This window comes from Lissotriton helveticus, chromosome 9 (genome assembly GCF_964261635.1).
Source record: "Lissotriton helveticus chromosome 9, aLisHel1.1, whole genome shotgun sequence".
Lineage (NCBI taxonomy): Eukaryota > Metazoa > Chordata > Amphibia > Caudata > Salamandridae > Lissotriton > Lissotriton helveticus.
Window position 1 is genome coordinate 1,253,698,320 of NC_136070.1, and position 25,921 is coordinate 1,253,724,240.

At 47.2% G+C, this 25,921-nt stretch overlaps 1 protein-coding gene across 1 annotated transcript in view; it reads left to right on the plus strand.

The window, feature by feature from the left end:
• Window positions 1-25,921, plus strand: part of LOC144783414 (E3 ubiquitin-protein ligase rnf213-alpha-like) — a 2,376,820-nt gene that overhangs the window by 375,627 nt on the left and 1,975,272 nt on the right. Inside the window, exon 8 of the mRNA XM_078662402.1 lies at window positions 23,504-23,654. Within this exon, the coding sequence (XP_078518528.1) occupies window positions 23,504-23,654 (151 nt within the window). The remainder of the gene's footprint in view (window positions 1-23,503; window positions 23,655-25,921) is intronic.

Below are 25,921 nucleotides of genomic sequence, written 5' to 3' on the forward strand. Positions count from 1 at the left end.
TACCTACATGCCAAAATACAGATTCGGTATTTTTACCGATTCGGTATTTTACCGAATCGGTAAAATTACTGACTCGGTAAAAATACCAAATCTGTATTTTACCATGCCTCTACATCTCCATCTTCAAATACCGGTCGGTAACGGCCGAAATCGGCCGTTACCGACCGGTATTTGCCTTCCTACATCTGGCCCTATATGAACAAACGGTATGTATTTATGTACTACACATGCTTGTTGAATTAACAGACCGGTGCTTCTAGACTTGATGCATCCACTAGAAAAGCAGTAAACACAGAAAAAGAATAGAATTATTATCTCTGAAAAGCCCTAGAAGTGGACCCCATTGGCCCACCTTCGGACCCTGTGGGATAAGAGGGGGCTCCAAAGGGTTTCGTGGCTCTGGCACCGATGACCCTGCATGGTTCCGGGAATAGATCAAGACCGACAGTGGTTTGGCCATTGTGACCTTCCCCGGTGCTGATCCCGACACCGAGGCTCCCGACGCTGCGGACCTCATTGTGAGTCCAGATGAACGGAGCCAACAGGACCTGCTGGACCCTGGGTCATTTCCTCAGCCCTATTCTGAAGGGCTAGGAATGGAAAAAGATAGTGAGGGGTCGCTGCACCCTTAAGAAGACCAGCTTTATCAAGAAATGGACTGGTATGAGTTATTGGGTGAGGTAAGTGGACTGGAACCTCTCCAGATAGTGGCATGCTTTCTCTCCCTACCATGGCTACAGAGGGGAGAGCGTTATATGCTATGGTGGTGGGAAGGGCGGCAGATCCTAGATTTATAGCTTCCTTCTTTGGCAGTCAAGGTGAACATCTTGACAGAGGTCCTTCAGCTAGGTGTCTCCTCTTCAGAAACCTTGCTGTCCTTTAATGAGGCCCTCAGAGATGACTTCCTGGTCCTAGCCCTCCACAGGGACTCCTGTGACTATGACAGTTGCCTACCACCACTGCCCTGCCCCGGGCCACCCAGATGTCCTCACAACCCACCCTACCCCAGAGATCTTGGTGGTCCAAACATCTACCTCCCATGGCGCGTTACCTTCTGAACCCCTGGACAGGGGATCCTAGCAGGCTTTAGAGTTGGGGTAAGAAAATGTTTTCTTCCGCCAGCCTTGCATTGCAGTCAGTGAACACCACATGCTTATTGGCCATTACTCCCACTGCCTGTGGGAAACGGTGCACAAATGCTGTCACAGGTCTCGGAAGAGGCCCGGGCCATACTCTCCCAAGCTGTATCAGACAGGAGAAAATGCATCAAACTTCGAAATCAGTTGTAGTCTCGACATGACTGGCTCTCTGGGCAGAGCGATTTAATAAACAGTGGCTGTTTGATGTCACACCTAGTTGAGAACATCTGGTTCCTCAGATGTACCTTCCCACCTCAATTTCTTAAAATGGTTGCCCTCAGTGTAAACGTTATCCTGAACTGGATTTGAAATGCCTCTCTGAAATCTGGCATGTTCCCCACCGTTTGGAAATAGGCGGTCCTACTTCCACTGCTCAAGAAGCCTAATGCAGACCCGGGGGTGCTTAGCAATTTTAGACCCATCTCATTGCTATTGGCACCTGCGAAAATCTTAGAAAAGATGGTTCATCGCCAGCTTTCGTCTTTTGCAGAATCTAATGGTTTGTTGCATGACACTCGGTCTGGGTTCCGTGCAGGCCATAGCATGGAGACTGCTCTATTGGAAGTGTTTGAAATGGTTAGAGAGGTGCTGGATGGCCGTGCCTCCGCTATGGTACGGATGCTTGATCTTTCGGCAGCATTTGATGCAATAGCTCACTCTGCCTTGTTGAATAGACTAAGTCAATTTCACTTTCAGGGCACAGTATTATCTTAGTTACGATCTTTTTTAGAAGATTGATTCCAACGGGTTTTCCTTCACACTTTTTAATCCTCTCCAAAAACATTGGTTTGTGGGATGCCACAGGGTTCTGCTCTCAACCCTCTGCTTTTTTTTTAAACACATTTTATTTGTCAATTTGCATATGTTACGCAAAGCTCCGCACACCAGAGTCATTGCCAAAGCCAACCAAAGATAGCCACAACAGCAAATTACTTTTTGCAGGAACAATAATACAGTACAGATGAATATTTAATGAATTTGCATTCCCCCCAACTCCCTCCCTCCCTCCCTCCCACTTCCCCCCCCCCCCAAAAGATCGCACTAAGCCCATACTGTCCCATCCGCAACGTGAAAGGAAGTTGACAAGTCGTCATCCAGGTACACACATCCTTCCTGCTCCCTCCCTACCCTCCCCCATATTGGCCCACAGGTTTAATCCGGTAGCGAAGGCTCCACCATTGCCGGAGGCTCCAGCCAGAGGTCTCTGTACTCCGCCCATCTTTTCCACATTTTATAGTGTTTGCGCGGGCACCCTCTGGCCACAGGGATGGGTTGCTCCAGACCCATGCAAAAGTCCAAACCATGGGGAGGAGCCAAGCTGGCGACCGAGATGGCTGCATAGACGCTCGGCTCCGTGAGCCTTCTCACCCCGCGCATACATCCTGGCAATTATCCTGAGCCGTAACGGCATATTTAAGTAGGCGAAGGACAACTTTCACTGACCGTTTGCTCCTGAGGCTTTTCCGTGCGTCAGACCCGTGGAAATGTCCCCGACTGTTTTGCGGCCTTCACAGAGCTGGGACCGGGGTGTCGAGTGAGGAGAGTCTCCGGCCGCGACTGCGACAACAGCGGCCTCTGGTGGCGGTGAGGAGTCGGCCGGAGGGAACCGGAGATCTGGTGGCCGATGGCAACAGTGCCGACCCAGTCCATCTAGCGGAGTGCCTTGTGGGATGTGCGGTAAAGCAGGGTCGAGGGGAGGGCACAATACTTGGCCCCCTTTCCAGTGTTGTGTCCGGGCATGACTAATGACTTCTCCCGGATTTGGCGGGCGGCTCCCAGGGAGCGGCGGAGATTTTGTTTAGCCTTTTGGTGGCCTTCGCTGGGAAGCCTGCCTTGACTTTCGGGGTCCTCGTGGTGAATCCTGTTGCTCCCTCGTGTGGGGCCCGGTCCCGAGGTGAGGTGGAGAAGGACGAGGCCGGATCAGCTAAGATGGCGGATGGCACCCTCTTACGCAAACCACATCCAGGCAGAGAAGCTGCTGTGCGGGAGAGTCCTGGGGTCTGGCGACACGAGACAGAGCCCACGTCCAGAGATATACTGGCTGCGCTAACAACTCTGCATATGACCCTGATCCGGGACGCCCATTTCTGGGAAGAAGGATGGCCGCCATTGTTGTCCCACCGTTCCACACGGGCATGGTTCGATCTCAAGGAAGCGCCGATGTGCCCGCCTCTGCGTCAGTGATGAGTGCTCCAGCTACGCTTATGTTCGTGGAGACGCTGGAAGACCCGGTTCATGAGATCGCTTTGGACAGATCTGGTGTACATGTGAGTGGCTCGTCGGGGCACTTATCTATTCGGCGGCTGGGGAAACAACGTCGATCTATGGTTTGGGCTGCCCCGGCGGTGTTTCAGCGCTTACCGGATGGTGTGATTCTCTTTCCCTGGCTGGTGAGACTGTGTTCGGACTGGAGGATGTCTTCGGGGTCGATACTGACACAGACGGATTTCCGCCATACATATCCGGCTGGGTTTTGGTGGCTGAAGTCCCATGGAGTAACAACATTGCCCGGTCCGCCCGGATCACTTGGACCCTCCACGCCGCTCTGTATGCCGATTGATAAGTGGACGTATGTTGGTACTACTGATAGAAAAGGCCAGGGGTGAGACCGTCTAGGACATAGTGGAACTTATTGTTGGCTGACGGTGATTTGGGGGACACTCAGCGGGGATGTTGTTGATTGTGCTATTGGTGATTACTGTTTTCCGTGACTATTCTGATCTTGCTTTTAGGATGTTTACTGTGCGCGGTGGTGGGGGGGGGGGGGGCGGGTGGCCAGATCGATGGCCCTTCCCCACATTTTTCCTCTTTTTCTTCTTTTTCTCTTTTTCTATATTTCGGGTCTCTTATTTAGGGTGACAGGCACGCTGCTGGGGGGGGGATAGGCTGTAGCCTTCTGCAGGGGTGCAGGGTGGGGGGTAGGGGGGATGGGGTTTGTTACTTTGTCCTTTCTTTGTTTCTATGGCCCTTTGTCTTTCTTCCTTTTTGGTGTCGTCGTTTTTCATGTTTCCTACAGTATGTTTCGTTTTGAGGGGTGGGGTGCAGCTTGCTACGAAACGTGTTTGTTTTTACATTTATCCTGACTCGTATGCCTTACCCCCAATACTTCGAACGTATTTGCACAATTTGCGGTTTCCTGCTTCATGCTTGCTATTGTAGGACCATGTATGACCGTATGGCATTGGTTCTGAGTTTTTCTTTATTGTAAAATGAACCATCTCGAATCCTGAATCTTGCACAGTACGCTTGAATACAAGTTATATCCTGGACACTTATCAGACCCCGATTTTCGGGCTGCTGTATTTTTCTACATTGATTTGCTGAACTTACGACTTGACTAGCGGCCGGCCGGGGTGGTTGTAGGCCCATGCTTGTATTTACTTGAAGTAACAATAAAGGTTCTCAAAAAAAAAAAAAAGTCCAAACCATTTTTCCAGGCAGCCACCGATGGGGCCCTCGTCGCCTTCCATGCTTTAACAATGTCCCGTTTTGCCAGCGTGAGGCCTAAAAGCATAAGATGCCGCGTGTAAGCGTTGCCCCCCACCCCCTCCATAACATGAAGTAGTGCCAGCTGTGGTGTGCGATTAAGCTCCCAGCCCAAGACCTCAGAGAGACAGGCAAATAGCCCCCTCCAGAAGCGATCCAACGATGCCCACTGCCAAACCGTGTGTATAAATGTACCCTCTTCCCGACCACAGCGAAGACACTCTGGGGAGGCGATCAACCCCGCCCGCCACAACCGTGACATAGTAAAGTAGACCCTGTGGAGATATTTGAACTGGACTAGGCGGAGCCGTATCGCTACGGCCGCCCCCCCCCCCCCCCTGCGGGGCTGCTAGGGCCTCTGTCCAATCCTCCTCCTCCAGGTTGCCCACATCTGCCTCCCAGTCCCTCCGGAGTTTCCGAAGTGTAGGGGAGCAGTGCGTGACCAGGGACTGGTAAATACGATAAATTTTCTTTTCTTTCAAATCCCCCATTAAAACGTTAGCTTTGATGGGGCTAAATTTGGGTATAGACTCCAGTCCCAGCAGGCTGGGGGACAGTGCGTGACAGAGCTGCAGATGTCGATAGAATTGTGTTTGGGGCATATGAAACTCCTCCTGAAGTTCCCTAAAGGATTTTACTGTTGTGCCCCTCAAAACATCTTCCAGGGTGGAGATACCTATGGCGTCCCACCCCCGAAATCCTGGAAGGGCTGCCAAATGGGGCAGGCGCCCATTATTCCACAATGGGGTCTCCCGGGTCAGAACATTCCACCAGCCCATGCGCCACAGCGCCTGCCTCCAAACCATGAACACCACTCTCGAGGCTGGCGGCAACACGTTTCGTAGCTGCGCCGAATGCAATAGTGTATGAAGTGTGTGATGGCCCATCAGGTAGCGTTCCAGTGTGTACGCCGGGTCCCCCTATCCCCATACCACCATTCGTTGAGGACCAGCAGATGCGAGGCCTGATAGTACGAGAGGAGATCCGGGGAAGCCAGACCACCACAATAAGTGGATAGAAAGCATGTACGTATAGCCACGCGCACCATCCCCCCCTCCCACAGAAACTGCCCCAACACAGAATTCACCAACCGGAACCATCTAGGCTGGATCGGATACGGGTGATTCTGCAGCTGGTAGAGAAGTCGGGGTAGTGCTACCATTTTGAAGATGGCCGATCTGCCAACCCTCTGCTTTTCAATCTATATGTGGCCCCTTTGTCTATCCTCATCGAATCCTGGGAAGTGAAAGTTGTCTCATATGCACATGACACGCAGCTTGTGTTTTGGTTTAGAGAACATTCATAAGCAGCTTTTCATAATTTTAAAGAGTGTCTAAAAGATATCTCAAAATGGATGATCGGCAACTTTTTTTGATTAAATGCGGACAAAACTGAGGTGCTCTTTTTTAGTCAGTTGGCATCCCCTCCTTCCAGTGTTTGGTGGTCCACTGAATTAAATCCCCCACTGATTCTGGCTTCTTCAGCTCGAAATTTAGGAATTATGCTTGATTCTGATCTCTCTTTTGCAATTCAAATATCGCTTATTTCTTCATCTTTCTTTGTTAAGCTAAGATCGTTCAGAAAGCTATTGTGTTTTTTTCCAGAGACCCAAAAGATCATAATCCATGCATTGGTGACTTCACATTTGGATTATGCCAATTTCTTATAACTGTGGCTTCCAGCTTTTTCTGATCCATAGGCTAAAAATAATATCGAATGTGGTGGCCAGGCTTATCCGATGGGTCCCCTTTTGCCATCAAATCTCCCCTCATTTGAGGCAGCTCAATTGGCTTCTGGTTGCCAAGAGGGTCGAGTTTAAAGCCCTGACTTTGTGTTCAGAGCCTTTATGGGCAGAGGACCGAAATATCTCAGGACCTGCATCTCCTCAGCCTTTCCAAGGTTTGCCAAGGTTCGACAAGGTGGTAGGTCATTTTCGGTACAGACGGCTACACTTCGAAACTCCCTGCCCATTCATGTTTGCATGGCTGAGTCTAAACAGGTCCTCAGGAAAGATATATAAAGATGGTTCTTAAATCAAGCTTAGAAAGTTGTGGTTGAGTCTATTCTTCATCCTGCTTTGAGTGCTGGGACGCCTCAGCAGAGGTAGCTGTGCGCTGTGCAAATGTCTTTGTTTGATTGATTGACTTAGAAGGGTACACCAGTAGCAAACTGGGAAGGTACCAAAGTATTTACCATTGTCAAATTTAGGGAAGAATCACGGTGACTGGGGTCCTGATTAGCAGGATCCCAGTCATACTAGTCAAAAACACACTAACACCAGTCATCCTCTGCAGTGCAATTTGCTGCTCTCTGGCAAAGAGGCAGCCTACTAAGCTTAAGGGCTGACTCCACCAAGCTAAGGCTGCTACCACAGCGTTGCAATGTGGCGTTCTAGTCCTGGACATTTGTCAGGCAACAATGTAGCCATCCCTGCCAATGTTTACCAAGCATTATTGCCTTGACAGTCAAGTCTGCAGGTATGGTCTCTTTGACAGCTCTGTCCCGCAGGATTTTATGGTCTAACTTGTCCGCAGTCCCTCCTCCTGGGATGGTATTGCTTGGTGTATGAAAGTAGGATCTGCTTTCATGGTTACCCCCACTTTTTGCCTGGCATCAGAGGGTTTTGACTGTAGTTTGCTAGGATCCTGCTAATCAGGACCCCCACATCTGTGCTCTCTCTCCCAAAATGGCTCTGGTAAGTACCTTTATACCTTAACAATTGGCTTCTGGTGTACCCTTATAAGTCCCTAGTATATGGTACTAAGGTACCCAGGACATAGGTCTCCCATGGGCTGCAGCATGTATTGTGCCACCCATGGGAGTCCACTTAAACTCGGACCACAGGCCTGCCAGTGCAGCCTGTGTGAGATGGTGCTTGAACCCCTCACAACAGATATCTTTTTTTCTTTCAGATATAAGAAAAGAAAGTCACCTCATGGTAGGCCCTTCAGTCCTTAGGGCAGAGGGCTTGGCTATAAAGGTGATTGTGCCCCTACATGAGCAGGACACCCCTACAAACCTCAAAGTCATTTCTTCAAGCTTTGTAAATGTGGTCAACCATTTTAAGACACATTGTGGACATCAGTCATTACAAGATGTCTAACTATTAAATGGGTGCACCGAACCTGGTCATGTTTGGTATCAAACATATTGGAATCATGCCCCAACACCGATTCTGGTGTTGAAAGTATGATCCCATGTCCTGGGGGGGCTCCTTAGGGGAGCACCCTGTACGCCAGATTACAGTTTTTAGGGGTCTGCCAGCTAGCTAGAGCTGCTGCCGACCACAGAGCCAATTCTGCCCTACTACTGCTGAGCTGTGCTCAAGCAGGGGAAAGTAGAAAAATAGGTTTCCTGTCACAGGGAGGAGTGACCACCTCCTACACAGGAAAAAAGCTAGCGCCGAAAAAAGGGGGGGGCGCAGAGGGTCAGAAGAGGAGGGCTCAACCAAGGAGTCACGGAGAGGGACACACACCCCGGGGGGGGGCATCCTTGTAATGTAAATACTGAGGGAGAGTGGCGAGAGAAGAGGCATGGACTACAGACATTTAAACTCTTGCTGCAAAACCTTTGCAGTACAAAATGCGCACAGTGCAGCACTGATGAATAACATTGTGCGCAAAAAATATAAAACAACATTAGATATTTCTAACAGTTTCTTCTGTCTAAATATCGCACCTGAAAGCAAGTACTTGACCGCTTTCTTAATCATGGGGACACAGCGTCACTTCTGTCATCTCCCCAGGGATTCAAGAATAGTCCAGGGTTATTTTCAGTCAGATTAACAGAGTTACTACAAACGTATGATAAGGCATTATCTTATGTCGAGGACATCTATCTAACAGATGATGACTTGGACAGGCACTTGAACAGAGTGACTACCATAATACTTGGCTTCGCATCTGAAGGATATAAATTCAATTTAAAAAAATCAAGAATTGCCCATCTCAACGTCCTTTTCTTAGGATATGAACTATCAAGTGAAGGCAAAAGCTTGGCAGCGAACTTCTTAGAGAAGTGTGCGCTGCTTCAACCTCCAAAAACGCTGAAAAACGTAGTTGATTCTAGGTTTCCTGAATTTCGGAAGAACTTACAATATAATTTACGCAGAAAGGGTTAAACCTCTCTACGAATTCATAAAACCTGATTTTAAAACAACTAATTGGACTCAAAAACACACAGAATTGTTGCGTTCCGTGCAGACAGACATGTTAGCAACAACACATTTACAGACACGCGTAAACGTACGCAACCTTGTAATGGGAATAATCCCAGGAAAATGTGGATTCATGTACTTAAACATTTAATGAGGGAGAAAAAGTACCAATTGCTTATAAATCACACTTGTACACACAAGCTGAAATGAAATTCACTTTTACAGAAAAAATTCTGACAGCGGTTCAAACTGCAGTAGCAAAAGAGAGAGCCCTCGCACAGGGAAAACACATAATGGTCGTTACTCCTGTACCCGTCTTAGAGGCAGTGACAAAAGCAAGCATTCCAAATGCAAAGGCTTTACATATGAGATGGATACAATGGGTTAATTCTCTTGCTGCAACAGACGTTGAATACGTTTTTGACCCCTATTTGAAAACTCAAGTATTTCTACAATACGAACAAGAATGTCCTCTGCCAACTGAGATTCTGCCTCTAGAACAGTACGAATGTATAATTTATACAGACGGATCAGCACAGCCCGCAATTGGGGGTAAACAAGCTTATAGGGCTGCGTGCGCGATTGTTAAAGGTTGCTGGCTCGATGGTAAATTCCGACCTATGGTCACAAAAACTCCAACTCTAGGAGACTGTACAGCTCAGAGAGCTGAACTACAAGCTTTCAAGATGGTGCTTGAAAATACCGATCGCGAATTTCCCACACTCATAGTGTGCGATTCGTATTATTGCGTTCAATCTTACAATGAATACTTGCATAATTGGATTCAAAACGGTTTCAAAGATGCAAAAGTTGGCTCAATCAAGCATAAGTTGCTTTGGGAACAAGTAGTTCAATTACAGAAAGAACTACAAATGACTCACGTGATCCATACACTGAGTCATCAGCGTGATGGCGTTCACGTTGCCGGGAATTCATTGGCTGATGAAGCCCCGAAGGCAGCTGTGCAAACGGCTTCCGTAGCTGCAATCACTCGTTCGAAATCAAAAATAGACAGCGAAATAATGCAGGCTGTCGCCGCCTCCAACAAAGACATCGGTAAAACATTACCAAAAGGCTTTCCACTCAAATACTCATATATAACTGATGCAAATAATGTTCCTTTTGCTCGAATCCCTGGAATGGGGGATAGAGTAATTCCAAACATGGAACATAGATTAGGACTAATTTTAGCAGCACATGAAGGGCTCGCATCTGCACACACAGGTGTTTCGGCCACAGTGTCGTTATTAAAACAGAGATACTGGTGGCCGCGCATGAGGAAACAAACCAGAAACTATGTTTTGGAATGTGAAATCTGCCAAAAGAGGAAGTCTGTACAGTGAAACGTCCTTCGCAGACGTCCCTTTTAATTTCAGATAAACCATTAGCGTGCGTTTACCTGGACCACTGTGGTCCCTTACAGAGGGATGGCAACTATAAATATATCATGGTCGCAGTGGATTTGTGCTAAAGATTTATTTGGATGTGGCCTCAGCACTCGGCTGACGCCCGAACTGTTATAAAAGATTTGCAAGTCTTTATCTGCACATACGCAGTCGGGACGCTATATTCTGACCAGGGTCCTGCGTTTAGCTCCAAAGCTTACAAGGAGGCCATGGCCAGTCTGGGCGTTGTATTGCAGTATTCTAGTTCATTCCATCCTGAGGAAAATTCTGTAGTGGAAAGAAAAAACCGGGACATAAAGCAATCTATAACAGCTAGGGTATTAGGCTCGGGTGACGGGTGGGTCCAACATCTAATAAGTGTCCAGCGTAGTCTAAACAATCTGCCAAGAAGTTCTCTGGGTGGAATCACTCCTTATGAAATCCTTTTTGGTACTAGAATGATAGTCCAGGACCTTGATCATCACACTTCAATGGTAGAACAAAAACCCTTTGATATCAAAGACCGTTTGACTGTTATGCAGGACTTAAATGAAACAAGGAGAAGTCTAAGCAACACATTACAGAAGCCAACGACCACTGAGGGAGAACCACCCGTCCCACCAAGGCCTGCCTTGATTCCAAAGATTGGGGATCTAGTCAGAGAAAAGATCGCGGATAAGAAGGAATTTTGGCCTTCTTACAGACAACCAGTACCTGTGCCAGCAATCCACGGATCAAGAACAGTGCTACTGCCCCCCCTTGCTGGAAGAAAGGAGAACAGGTTTGTGTCTATCGACCTGGTAAAACCAAATCATGTGGCCGATCATAAGTAGTAAGCCAAGTGGACTCCAAAGATGTAGCAGACGACCAAATCTGGCTACTATCTGAGAGGTTCAAACTGAGAGACGCATCACCGTTGAGGAATCTGTAGTGCGAAAAGAAAGACTAAGCAATAAAGCCATGGAACTTTTGCCTCTTGAGACCCAAATAACAGTTCGTCAAGAAACACCTGTCTACAATGATGTCACATCTGACTATACTAATATGACAAGTGAACTAGTAGTTCCAGCGATTTCATCTAATCCTGATGCTATACCTACCATTGACAGAACTGCTTCTGGCTATTTCATTAACTTTGATACGTTTTCCGAGGATCCCAGTGAGCCTGAAACGACGCCAGCTAAAAGAACTTTCAAAGAACAAGCAACAGAACTTTTTCATCAACTTTTTCAATTAATCCAAAGTTCAACCCATGGTTTCACCATGGGTTGAATTTTGGATTGTGTTAGGCATACTTTTTCTCCGACTTTGGCTAAGTCTTGTATTAACTCTGGGAATGCTGATAAATGGAAGGTATAGTAAAATGGACACAGCAAGTAATAACATCAACTTACTCCTCAAGCCACACAAATCATCTCATCGTGAACAAAGAGACTTGACATCAGTGAACATCACAGCCCTTCCTATACCTGGTGGTATAGCTTGGGACAGAACTGATTATGACATCTTTGGTCCTGCAGAGCTGTTGAAGATTCACACCAATTCAAGGTTTCCTTGAGTGACTTTGTTTCATCTAGCACCTTTTCTGATGATTGGGACTTTGAGACTGTTAATAATATGATGTCAGACTTAGAAATGTCAGCAAAATTTACAAAACATGAATACTTGGAAGGTTCATCAGAGTATGAACAAATGTATTGTTACAATCACTATGGTCATCATTATTTGCACAAATCTGCAAACCCTAGAAATGTTTATACTTATAATCAATGGGAACATTGTCCAACGCCACCAAAGGGTAGCTCAAAAACATTCTATGAAAAATGTCCATACTTCTCAGTTTTTAATGTCTCAAATCCAGAAACATTTTACTTTAAAAATGTTAATTTATTCTGCGGCCTTTTATGCTCAATTGTCTACTCTAGGCTTTGACTTTTGGAAAGACAACATTGAGACAAAAACTGTCTGGGGCACAAAAGACTTGCAGGTGCAGGTGAAAGAAGCTTTATTTAGAGCCTGCATCATCCCTGAACAAATAATGTTTTTGAACGACACTGTGCAACAGACATCCTGTCTTGGCCTAGCCAAGATAAAAGATTTGAAGAAACCGTCCATACCTACACCTACACCTGATAGTAAAAGTACTACAGAGGGAGGGGTCGACGTAAAAACTATTTTACTTACAAACAGAACTGATCCTGATTGGAAAAAATGGGTAATCTGGCCCACAGACACAAACAACTGTCAAGAAAGATTCCTGAATAAGACACAAAGGTTTACATTAATTGGGCCAGATCCAAGATATGTCCAGAGACAACATCCAGGGATAGTAACAACATACAGTGTAGGAAAACTGTGCCTTGAGTGGCTACAAAAATCCACACTAGCAGAGGTAAAACAACACTTATCTTTACTTAAAGATGGCGGTGATCTGAGGAACTTCTTACAAGGGCCTCCTAAACCTTGTCATAAATGTTTTATATACGCTGGTATATATGCCATTTATAATGAGGCTTGGAAAGCGACACAAGCAGAGACTGCAGAACGAATCCGAGAAATTGATCGTATTCATTTAGAGAAATCTCTCTCTGTAGTTGACAATGGGTTAACGACTCTGTCATCCAGAATTTATTCTTTGGACAGCATAGTATCCTCTTCCATAGACATTATGGAACAGGACTTGCTCATGCTACAACATGGACAGTCACAATTGCGTTCTATAATGCTATTAGGCTGGACGTTACAAAATCTTCGTTCTGGATATGTGCCATGGCGTCTAATCAACACCACGTCATTGTTTTCTGTATTTAACCTTACAGATAAACAAATCAATTTGGCCCAAAGAAGAGCAGACTATATGGTGCTGAGCATTAAAAAACTGGAAAGATTACCATTGACTGTTTCTGAAACACCAGCGACAGAATGGATAATACATGGGACAATCACTGCCTGTGACGATTTCCCATTTTCAGTATTGTTTGAAACATATACCAGCAAGCGTATATGAAAGGTTGGGTAAAGAATACATCAAGTTAACCTGGGATTTACCATACACACACAGATGTTGGAGTGGGGGAAAAGAAGTATTTCTTTAGTGGAACAAACTGCAAAAGCACACTAAGCGGTACTCTTTTATGTCAGGGTATTAATTTACATGGAGCCTGTGATGGTTCCTCAACCAACTTATCCTGCCACCTGCAAGGTTCTCCAGCTGCAGTGATAGATCCAATTTTTAGGCAGCTTTGTAATGGAAGCTACATTATGTTGAATGATCACAGCTGCTGTGGCATGCTGCCAGGAATAGCCTATCTCGTAACTGTGTCAGTCAGGGTCACTTGTTGTATTCAAGTATTGTTTCCTAAAACTAAGACAGATGGGGAGTCGCCGTTATGGCCATCACTGAACATCTCTTCTATACGAATTGATACTTCAAGCAGAATGAAAGCCATTCTTTTACAAAAAACTGTGCCACTGACCTCGTCCAAAGATTCGTATGATGTGCAAGTTGCAAGGACTTCTGCAGAGATACATGCCCTTTTATCCACAAACTGCCCTATACATTTCGTAGAAATGTTAGGTCATATCTTAAACACGTCTGATACGAGTGGTATTGTACATGTATTTAAGACAGTTTTTTCGGGACTTTTAGCACCTTTTGAAGCAGTCCTCTGAAAATTGCCGAACTTCATGCACACGGTGTTTGGCGGACTGCCTCTCGTTTTGGGACTCGCAGCAGGGATACTATTTGTGAACCTTCTGCTCCGATATGGCAAGCCAACTCACCAACGACGCCCAGATCACCGTGGAGAACACTCTTCTGGCGATTGGGTGTCGTGAGCGCATAATCCAAATTTTGGGCTTGGCTCGTTTAAGAGATCTGAATACCACATGGTTTCTATCATTAAGACCAATCTGGCAAGATTGCATCTTACCTGTTCTACGATGCCTGCTATGTGGAGAAGAATACGGTGCTAGACATCTTTCTGACACTCCCATCAGTCATGCCAACGGAAGTTGATACTTTGCTTGGACCAGTAACGGCTCATGCACTGTGTTGTCCCCAACGGCTACCAATCCTGATGACGGCATTCATTGAGGTCTCACAGACGCAAACTGCTCACGGTGAGATACGTGGATGAACAGGCACACAGGTACCATCTACTGCGAACATTGCTAATGTGACTGACGCTGACGGCTATGCTTCTCATCTATGTACGATTTATCTGCTTAACGAGGTTGTCCAACTTTCGCCTACAGTAGTAGACAAATTCTTTTCCAGCTTAGAAGATTTGATGTTTTCTCCAAACAATGACACTGACTTTTGATTCGGCATACAGCGTCCTGATGAACTCTGAATTCGACCTTCACTTTTTAAAAACAAAGCTTCTAACTTTAGAACTCTATTTTTCTACGATTACACTGTTTTCCAAATTGAAATGTTTGGAACAAAGTAATCTGCTTAAAGTAGAACTAATCATAGAGAACAAAAATTCCTTGAATACTTCCAAAGAGACAATATTTGACCTTGTCCACAACCAAAATAATTTATATATAAATGATATATTCTGCCATGGAATGGTCTCGACCTTTTTTCTGTTTTTAAGAGCCATTTCATAAATGTAATTTCATGATTCATTCCAATAGCATTTCTAATGTCATACTATATGCTTTGAATGAAACTATTGCTTTTAAAAATGCGTACAGCACAAATGCTCATTTTTTTGCATACAACCATTTACAATGCATTTTATGTATTTTGGGTGGGGTTTTTTTACACGTCATGCTTTAGATATGCTTTAAATGCTTAGAATTTAATAATATCGAACATAATAAAGTGGAGTGGGTGTTGTATGGTGTTTTAGAATCCAAGTGAATTTCCCGATTTATGCCCTTATATAGGTTCAAATCATATTGCCCTAATATAGGCATAGAAATCATACCCATATTTAGACATAGCCCATGCAGTCCAAATACAGGCATGGCTACTTCCACCCGTTCCAAAAAGCCACAACAATTTTCTTGGAAAATCGGCTTAAGCAGTCAGGGACATCCCCTTGCTTGAATATTGATTTGTCCATGAAATCATGGAGTTTTCAAAGAACTACCATTCCCTTGGGGTTCTTTGATTACGTTATTATGCCCGACTTTACGTCAAACTAGGCACCTTCAAGGTATAAATATGCCTTCGCTTGCTCTAGCAAGGACACGGTGGTTCTTAGCAGTTCGACTATCTACTTGCCCGACGCAGCTCGCCACAGCAAGTGCCGAAGGAAGCAGACCCTCCAGCTGACGCACTGATCGAGACGCTGTCCTTTCTCTTGCTGAGAATCCAGGTTCAGTGTTTCCAAGCTCCCCTTGTGGGGTGTTGGGAAATCGAGTCCCGAGACAGAGATACCAGACCTCCTTCATTCTAAAACCAAGATACGGAGCTGGTTAGACCCTAAGAGAAATCTTGGATAGATTTTTGGCAAAGACTACTACACTTATACTACACCACACTTACTTCTTTCCTCGTACAAGACTTAGGTTAGGTACATTAGGGTAGGCGTATTTTAGAAGCACCAGTTGAGTACTTTTAGCCCTTGTTATTTATGTATGTATATTTATACGGCTTAGAAACCATACAATGCTCTTACAGTATTATCTATACTACTATAATAAAGGAAGAACTTTCAGCCTTTGAGGCGGGTAAACTCGGGAACCACAGCGCCAATCCACACACCCGATACACCGTTGGAATCGTCAGGGTGTGTAGATGGTTATAGGCTATATAAATAAAAAAAAAACGTTATTTAAAAAATTTACATTAAAAAAAAAGTAGTCCCTCCGAAGTAGCGCCGGCCGCGACGTGCGTGCTCATGCCAAGAGCGCGACGAGGAGCGGCGGACATGGCGCGGGGGAGGAGGGTGACGTGAGGAGCAGTGGACAGGCCAGCGGCGGTGCGAGCAGCGGACACAGCGGACAGGCCAGCGGCGGTGCGAGCAGCGGACAGGCGGGAGGAGCGGCGGCTCAGGTAAGTGGAACCATGTCAGGGCAGGCGGGGGTCAGGGCAGGTGGGGGACGGGCCAGGCGGGGGCCCGGGCTGCTGCACAATGTCAGGGCGGGCGGGGGTCGGGGAAGCCTGTTGCACCCGGACAATGTCGGGACAGGCTGCTAGTTTTATAATATTATTCTCGCTGTAAGCATTATACTTTGCAGCCTGCATTACGATTGTAGCAGTTCATTTCTTCTGTGTGAGAAAGAAGACAGTTCAATAAATCCTTTTATTGACAACGCCCGTCTTTCTATTTCTCTGCACCTCTGGTGAAATGAAGCATGCATGATTGACTGAGTAAAATATCTATCTATTGTTTCCACGACTCTAGAGATACATTTCTTATTCTTGGGAAACAAAGTTGCCATGTTTATGCGGTTGTCAGAAACTAATCCCTTCTTGTGAATTCGAGAAAGTTTCTAGTGACCTCTGAGCTAGCTGGCACTCACAATTAAGTCTAATATATTCGACCTAAATCCTACGTCAAATCTACAGGATATATTATTTCAATGCGCAGAGCCTATTGGGAATATAGGAACTACACTACAGGTTGCTGCGGGCCCTCTTGCTGCAGCTGCGGTATTTCTGCGGATTGGCCCACCTGGGGCCTCAATCTGAAAGAGACACGTTAGTATTAGATTCCTTACCTTAGAATATCCCCAGGCGTCAGACTGGATCCGGAAACTTTTGCGTAGCAGTACCCTTGCGCGTCGGTAGACGTCGTCTGTGGCTCCACGTCCGTCGTCGGCGTCGTTGGCGCCGTGATGACGTCGTCGGAGTACTTAGACGCCGCCTCCGCGTGCTGACGTCAGTTCTTCTTTTTTCCACGCAAGCAAGCGCAGATCTGGAAAAAGCAGTAACCCATAGTCAATTTTTGACTAACTTTTTGGATCATTTTCGGTGCCGTAGGGATGCCTGCTTTAAACACTGCGAGGATTGCGACCGCACGATGCCGGTCACGGATCCTCACCACCTGTGTCTAACTTGTCTAGGCGTCGACCACGACGACAAGGCCTGCTCCGACTGCCGGGCCCTCTCTTCGAAAGCCAGGCGGGCGCGGTCCCGCAGGCGACTCGAATTCCGGCAGTCGGTCCCGCGCCGCAAGAGGTCTCGGTCCCACGGGAGGTCGAGGGACAGGTCGCGGGCTCAGAGCCACCACAGTTCCGAGAGTAGGCCGCACTCCTCCGGGTCGAAGTCGTCGTCAGGTAAGAAGCACAAGAAGTCCAAGAGGCGTCATCGCTCTTCGCCCCCCCCCCCCCTGAAGCTCGCGCGATGCGGCCGGAGGTTCGGGTGACACCACCCACGCGGCTCCGTCGGAGTCGCGGGCGCCGCGTCCAGCCCCACACCCTACGGTCCCTGGGCTAGACGCAACGCCGGAGGAGATCGAGCGCTTCCTCATGGCCATGAGGAAACTCTCTCCTCCGACGGGCTCCGCGGCGCCTTCGGGCCCAGCGGACTCGTCTGGGGCCTCTAGCGGGTCGGGTGCTTCGGCCCCGCCGCCGCCGACGCCTTCGGGCCCTGCACCGCAGGGCTCCCCTATCCCGATGCCGCCGGTGCCTTCGGGCCCGGCGCCGCAGGGTCCAGCGGGCCCGGCGCCGCGGGACCTCCCTCGACCTTCTTCGGGATCTGGATCGTCGCCGGTGGACCTTACGACCTCCCCGGCGTCGGACCATCAGGTGTCGCCTCCAGCGCCGTCCTCGGGCGGCGCCGTCCCCGATACCTCCTTCGTTCCTGTTCCGACGTCGGGACGGCCCCGCGGGCGCCCCTCCAGACGTCGTTTGGAGAGTTTCACTTCTATGAACAGGCCCCATTGGTTGAAAACCCTGAGTATCAGGAGATGGGTGATGAAGGGAATTGGGAGAGGTCTGAGGACCCTCTGACCCGAGAGTGTCAGTCTCATGAGGACTGGGCAGGAGACCTTGGGGAGGCCAGTGGTCTGGACACCTCTCCAGACACTGGTTTTGTCTCCCCTCCTTCCGTGGTTTCGGAGGAGGGGGCAACCTACAGTGTGGTGTTGATGAGGGCTGCCAAGGCCTTGGGCCTTGAGCTCCCCGTCGCAGCCGTGAGGACTAACCTCCTCTCTGAGGTCCTTAAACCACAGTCAAGCTCGGCCGAGCCTCTGCTTCCCTTTAATGAGGCCTTGACCGACGTTCTTCTGGGCACTTGGTCCAAGCCCGCTACGGGTTCGCCCATAGATAGGAACGTGGCCAGACGCCACCGCCCAGCCCCGGGCGACCCATGTTTCCTGTCCACCCATCCCACCCCCGAGAGCCTGGTCATCCAGGCCTCCAATTCCCAGACCGCATTCCCGTCGGCGCGGCCGGACAGGGAATCCAAGAGGTACGAGCAGTACGGTAAAAAGATCTTCTCGTCCCTTAGTCTGGGTCTGCGGTCTTCCAATACCGCATGCCTCTTGGGCCGCTACACCCACCCTCTGTGGGATACGGTTGCGGAAGTGCTGCCAGAGTGTCCGTTGGAGGTACGGACCAAACTCGGCCAAGCCCTTGTGGAGGGCTGGGATGCAGCCAAATATTCTATCCGGTGTGGGCTGGATACCACCGACTCACTAGGTAGAGCGATGGCAACGACGGTGGCGGTCAGACGCCACGCCTGGTTGAGGTCCGCCAATTTTTCGGCCGATGTCCAAAACACTCTGATGGACATGCGGTTTGATGGCCGTCGCCTCTTTGGCGACAAAGCAGACCATGCGCTTGAGCGCTTTAAGGACTCCAGGGCTACGGCCAAGTCCTTGGGCCTCTCGGCCCCACGCCAGCAATCGGCTGCCTTTCACTCCTTTCGTGGCCATGGAAGGGGTGTACCCACACGTGCTGCCAGCCGCGCTCCGCAAGGTAATACCCAACGCGGTGGCGGCCGTGGGAACCGTCGTCCCGGTGGTCGGGGACAACGGCGAGGTCCGTCCACACCTTCCCCCGCAGCATCCGCCTCAAAACCCTCCTAGTCCGTGCTTTCAGGCCCATGTGACGCCAGTGGGGGGCAGGGTTCGCCATCACCACCTCCACTGGCGCACTGTCACTTCGGACAGGTGGGTGCTGCAAATCGTCCGAAGGGGCTACTCCCTCCCCTTCGAGGCGACTCCTCCAGCCATGCCACCGCAGAACCACCGTGTATCGGGGGATCATTTGTGACTTCTACAGGAGGAAGTTACGGCCCTCTTGGCCAAGGGGGCCATCGAGCGCGTTCCTGGGCCAGAAGTAGGATGTGGTTGCTACTCCCACTACTTTCTGGTACCCAAGAAGGGCAAGGGGGGCCTACGCCCTATCTTGGACCTAAGGAAAGTTCAAAATGCTGACACTGGCTCAGGTCCTAGCTGCCCTGGATCCAGGAGACTGGATGGTAGCGTTGGACTTTCAGGACGCTTATTTCCACATCCCCGTCCTGCCGGCCCACAGGTGCTACCTGCGGTTCACGGTTGGCCACGAGCACTTTCAGTATACCGTGCTCCCCTTCGGCCTTACCAGCGCCCCACGGGTGTTCACAAAGGTGATGGCGGTGGTCGCAGCTCATCTGCGCATGTTAGGGGTTTCAGTCTTCCCCTACCTCGACGACTGGTTGTTGAAGGCGGGCTCGCCCCAGACAGTCGTCAGCCACCTCCAGACTACGGCAGATCTCCTGCACCTGGGGCACCAAATGCTAATATCACTGGCTTTCTTAGTGGGCGAAGGACATTACAAAAAAGTATGGATACTGTGATCCTGAGTGCAATTGGGATGGGGTCAGTGAGTATGGAGGTGGAGGTGCTCTAGCAGAGTGCAGTGTTTCTTTCCCAGGGGTCGCCAACCTTTTTTTGGTGAGAGCGACTTCTGATCAGTAAAAATGATCGTAAGCTACTGAAGGCTAAGCCACTACCGCAGTGTTACCAGACACCTCCAGGCCCAGTTTCATTGACTTCAAGCCTAATATGCATAGAGAGGCGGATGCTATACTTTGCACAAAATACTTTAACTAGGGGCACTATGACAGAGCTGCCATGTGTGTCAGTCAGAGTGTGATCTTTAGGGATGTACTAGCAGCCCGTCCCGACGTTGTCCGGGTATGAATTGCTGCCGGCCAGTAGTATATTGTTTTGTAGGATTTCGTTTTGATAGCATTTCTTATCTGTGACAGGCCTGTGAAACGCTCCGATTCATAGTGCACTGCTGATGCACTTAGTAGTGTGTGAACTCGAGTTTCCCTACTTTATTTTTCCTTGCAATATTATATATCGCGAACTCGACAACATAGCATGAGCACAATTTACATTACAGAAGAACACATTCATTTGTGGTAGGCATGGGGAGACAAAGCGATTTGCCTGGAATCACAGGATGTTGAGCTGATGCCGAGATTAGAACGTAGCTCCCCAGCTCTAAAGTTCGCAATTCTAGAACTTGTGGCGGGAGGTGTGTCTAAAAGTGTATGTCGGTGCTGGCCATCAATGAGAGAGACCTGTGCATTTTTCAAATCGGTGGTCAAAAAATAGGAGTATGTTGCTGGAGATGTGGGCCGCCGTGCCACCAATGTACTTACCGGGGGAGGGTAAACACCCATTATTCCGCAACTTTCTTTCCGCATACCATCACTCCGCATACTTTCATTACGAAAGTACCATGATTCCGCAATTCCATTATAACGCATGGCATTACATTTTATATGCTTTTACCACGCATACATTTACAACGAAATTCATTGTAAATGCATGAATGGTAAAAGCATGTTTTTTTTAATGTTTGGATAAGGTAAGTATGGGTATAGGGGTATATGTTTTGGGGTACTGAGGTATATGTTTTGGGGTGTTTGGGTATTTTAAGGGTTCAGATATAGTTTTGGTTTATGGGGTGCAGGGGTAGTTTTAGGGTTTAGGGACAGGTATGGGTTTTGGGGTACAGGGGTATTTTAGGGTTCAGGGGTAGGTTTGGGTTTTGGGGTACAGGGGTATTTTAAGGGTTCAGGGTTAGGTTTGGGTTTTGGGGTACAGGGTATTTTGAGGGTTCAGGGCTAGGTTTGGGGTTTGGGGTACAGGGGTATTTTAGGGTTCAGGGGTAGGTTTGGGTTTTGGGGTACAGGGTTATATTTATGGTTCAGGGCTAGGTTTGGGTTTTGGGGTACAGGGGTATTTTTAGGGTTCAGGGGTAGGTTTGGATTTTGGGGTACAGGGGTATTTTAAGGGTTCAGGGCTAGGTTTGGGTTTTGGGGTACAGGGGTATTTTAGGGTTCAGGGGTAAGTTTGGGTTTTGGGGTACAGGGGTATTTTTAGGGTTCAGGGCTAGGTTTGGGTTTTGGGGTACAGGGGTATTTTTAGGGTTCAGGGGTAGGTTTGGGTTTTGAGGTACAGGGGTATTTATAGGGTTCAGGGCTAGGTTTGGGTTTTGGGTTACAGGGGTATTTTTAGGGTTTAGGGATAGGTTTGGGTTTTGGGGTACAGGGTATATTTATAGGGTTAAGATGGGTTAATGTTTAAGGGTGTTAGGGTATTTTAAGGAGTAAGGGTGGGTTATGATTATGGGGTGCAGGGGTATTTAAAGGGAGCAGGGTGGACACCCCGAGCTGGAATGTACAGAACCTGGGAAGAAAAAACAATGAAATATTGGGCACAATGCTCGCTTTTTTTTCTCCGTAATGCCGCGCCCCGCACACGTCCATGCCCCCAGCACACGCCCAGGCCCCCAGCACACGCCCACAGCACACGATATGAGACATGGCATGAAGGGCGGAACGTACCACACGTCCCCAGCGTTTGTCACACCCCCAGCTCACGCCCACAAGGGACTACTTTGCTGGCACGGTTCTTTTACCTTTTAAATGTATACGGTGGGCGTCTGCATAGCCTATGTCCTTCTGCTGCAACTGCCCTTTCCAACGCTGTATTGGGTGTTGTGATTGGTGCTGTGGTTCCTGAGATTACCCACCTCAAACGTTTGGGCTCTCTCTTTATTATATTAGTATCGATTAACATGGGTTGGTATGAATGGGTGTGGGTAAATGAGAGCCTGTCTCATATGTACTTATAAAACAGGACATACCTTTCGTCATATGAGGCACCGTTACATGTATAACACAAACATAAAATCCATTTTTAAATGGTATAAATTTAAAGTGGGGGAAAAATGTTCTGCTAAAATGTCCATCATATGGTAAATATTTCTGCACATAAATTTCTCTCAATTAAAAAAAAACTGCATTTCTCAGTTATAAATATGACACTGTGCCTATCAGCCAAGGGGAGCGAAACAACTGCTGTGTGTAAATGCGACACTTTAAATGGGAGAAAATTAAACTAAAGAGTTAACTTTATGTTTGTATCGATTACATTAAACTCTGCATTTAAATCTTCTCCCATTTCAAAGTGTCACATTTAGAAACAGCAGGCATCTTGCACTGTGTCCTGCAGAAACTGTGCTATATATGTAATAAAAAAAATACAGCCATTTGTTTAAATGGGAGAAGTTTAAAGTGAAGACACATGCTTCATAAAATATTAAGTATAATGCTTGACTGAAAGTGGAGAAAAGTGTTGATTCAATGTTTCATAGAAATGTTATTCTTCACTTTAAATTTCTTACATTTAAAAATAAATATATATATGGCACAGTGTCTACTGGCCACTAGAAGCAAGAAGCCTGTTGTTTGCAAATGCAACACTTTGAAATGAGAGAAAATTAAATATGAAAAATTAAGTTAATCATTAAGTTAACTCTTCAGTTTTAATCTTCTCCCGTTCAAAAGCATTCAGAAACATCATTTTTGCACTCACACTCCAATATTGAGTTGACAAGGAATTTTTTAAAAGATTTAAATACCTCAGTGCTTCTGTTCTTCACCTCTGTGCCCTGGGTCATAAATCCGACTGAGCACTGCTCATTATCAGGCCCTGCTATCTCCAGCCTGAAGATACTAATGTAAAATAATCATAGCATTCCTTTAACTTCAAAAGGAAAATGTGACCCTGTGTTCATTTAAAAATTAACTCAAGGCTGCGAGCTACTCTGAAGTTGTCTGCGACCGACAGGTTGGAAACACCTGTTGTATCCTCTTCTATTCGTCTCATAACCAAGTGGGCAATTCAAATCTAGAGGAAACAACTGTTGCACATACGAGACTCATCACAGGAGTAGGTCTAGTGACCAAGGTGGACTAATGCCCCCGCTTTACTATGAGCTATACTTATTTTTGTGTCAGAGTTCACATATTACCTATAGACATGACCCTGATACATACAGTGCATCCATTTAATATTGAAAAGTGTTCTGAAAGAAGCTGAACAACACTAAATATGATTGTTTCTATAACTTGTGTCTGTTTTTAGGTGCCGCTGATCAACATAGAGTTCCTTATCAAACAGTGTATCCAGAAAGCAGTAATTCAGCTGAAGGATAAGGAGGACAACAGCAAAAGGACAACAGAACGAATCCATATCCTGTATAATTTGCTACACCAGTCTAACAGCAAAACATGGGGTAAGTGTCAAACAATTGCTCTCTGTTTTGTCTACCTTAGACTGCTAATTCAAAACTTGGACTTCATTCAATTAAAATGTATTCCCAGTGTTGGTGAAGGGGTTATGAGGTACATCGGAGCTTGTTGTCCTCCTTCAGGGTTGCATAACTCCACTGCATCAGGCGTGATTTTTCTTCAATGACCCTGCCCATGTACTCCTATCTCACGTCCCTGAAATGCCCTACTCCCTAATCCCAAAAAAGAGACTTCCCATTATTTTCAACTCCACTGCTGTGAAGGGAAGTGATGCCACTGTACGTGATGTCAACGAAATTGGTCAAAACTGCAAAATGTTACCTAACAGCAAATTCTCACTTTAAGAGACTTATTACATGAAATGTCCTTGAAATGGCTAGTACAATGAAATAATAACCTATATGGAGCTTGCTACTGCAGTTATTACGTTTTGAGGCTCTGTATGTAGTACATTTTGCCGTCACCCAATTTTATAGTACCACATTTATTGACTTTGAAAGGATGCAGAACTGTCTCTGCCCTGCCAGGAATCCATCTTGGGATTTAGTAGTCAAATCAGATGTCAGAACTGATCACTTAACTCACTGTGCCATAAATGTCCTACATCTGTAATTTTATTACCCGACTGGCAGAGATTCTGTGAGGGTTTATGATTCATAAGGGTACCAAATATGTATGCACAAGTGTGAGAAAATGGGGTGTATTATATGGTGTGGTTGTGCGACCTCACTGTGTAATACACTTACCAACCTCTTTGTGACCAGTAGGTTTTGTTTGTGAAACCTGTAGCTCAGCCTTGGGTAGCTCTGACTCTGAGCAGTCAGGCCTACACTGAGGAACTAGTGTGAAACATTTAAACAGCACCAAAACAATTGAAGAAGAAATAGCTGAGACACTCAAGAAATCCAACACCAATTTATAAAAGTAGTTTAGTTTTTTGTTTCAATTTTGACACCAAAATGAAAAGATTCACCAAACGGGTTCAGAGATACATAATTTACAGGGTATAGTAAATCGCCACTTTTGAATTAACCACCAACAAGCATTGGCAAATTCAACAAATTTGAAACTTGTTAAAAAAAACTTGTTTACGTGTCAACGTGGTTACTTGAACTTACTTTAGACAACTCCTGTAGGGAGCCAGTCTGGGGAACCAGCAAGGTCCACAGAAACATTTACCTCAATGAGAAAGGCATTTCCCAGTCCAGATCCAGAGTCAGTGGCTCCTTGCCATTGACTTCTATGGAGTGGTCCTGATACAAGGAAAACAGGATGCTTAAGATGCTCCAGGATGCTGAAGATGTTGTGTGGTTGACCAGGGTCTTCGACGGGTACTCCTCTGTCCACAGGCTTGGTGAGGTGATCCAGGCCACAGGGGTCAACGTCCCTCAAGGTCAGCAAAAGTCCCGCCGCCACTAGACTACCCGGACCATCAGTTTTAATGGTTCCCTTCTTTTGGATGTAACTTGCATTCTGGGTGACCAAGCTGCACTCCAGCAACTTTTTTGAGTTCAACAGACTTTTTTTTTTGAGTTTTGGATCCTAGTCCCGGGTACTGCATGGCTGCAAGGATCGGCGATACGGTGATCTAGGCTACCAACTCGTTTCAGCTGCTGTGGCCCTGTGCTGAGAACAGGAGCTCAGCTTCGACTGGGCTCATGTGTCAACCTCTCCAAGAGCAAGACACAGCAGGCACAGTCCCCTCTTTGTTTTTTGCTAGCCACCAGATGCAGTCTCTCTTTTGCCGGGCCCTTGGTACAGCAGGACAGTCCTTCTTTGGTCCTTTTCTCCAGTCCAGCAAGATCTGGGTTCTGGGTATGAGTGGTGCCCTTTTTATTCCCCAAACATGCCCCAGGTTGGAAGCAGTCAGTAGCCAATTAGCTGCTAGGTTCCCTTTCTCCTGATGACCACGTTCTGCAAAGTGTCTCCTCTGGCAAACCCAGAATGCTACATTGTGCTCACGTTCAACATGGCAGAACCTCTCTCTCTGCTTGCAGAGCACCCTAGCCAAACCCAGAGGTGTGTCTACCAAAAGTCCTTGAAAAACCTATTTGACAACTGACTTGTCCTCTCTGTCCATAGTGCCTGCCTGTCTACCTAAACACTAGAACAGCCCCTCTCCCAAGTGTTTGCCATTTGACCTTCAAAGAACGCTTCTTCTTTATAGCTCTTCTTTTGGGCTAACACCTATGTGACTTCCTGCTAGGGAGAGGTAAGATCTCTCCCTCACAAAGGCTTCTATCCAATAGAG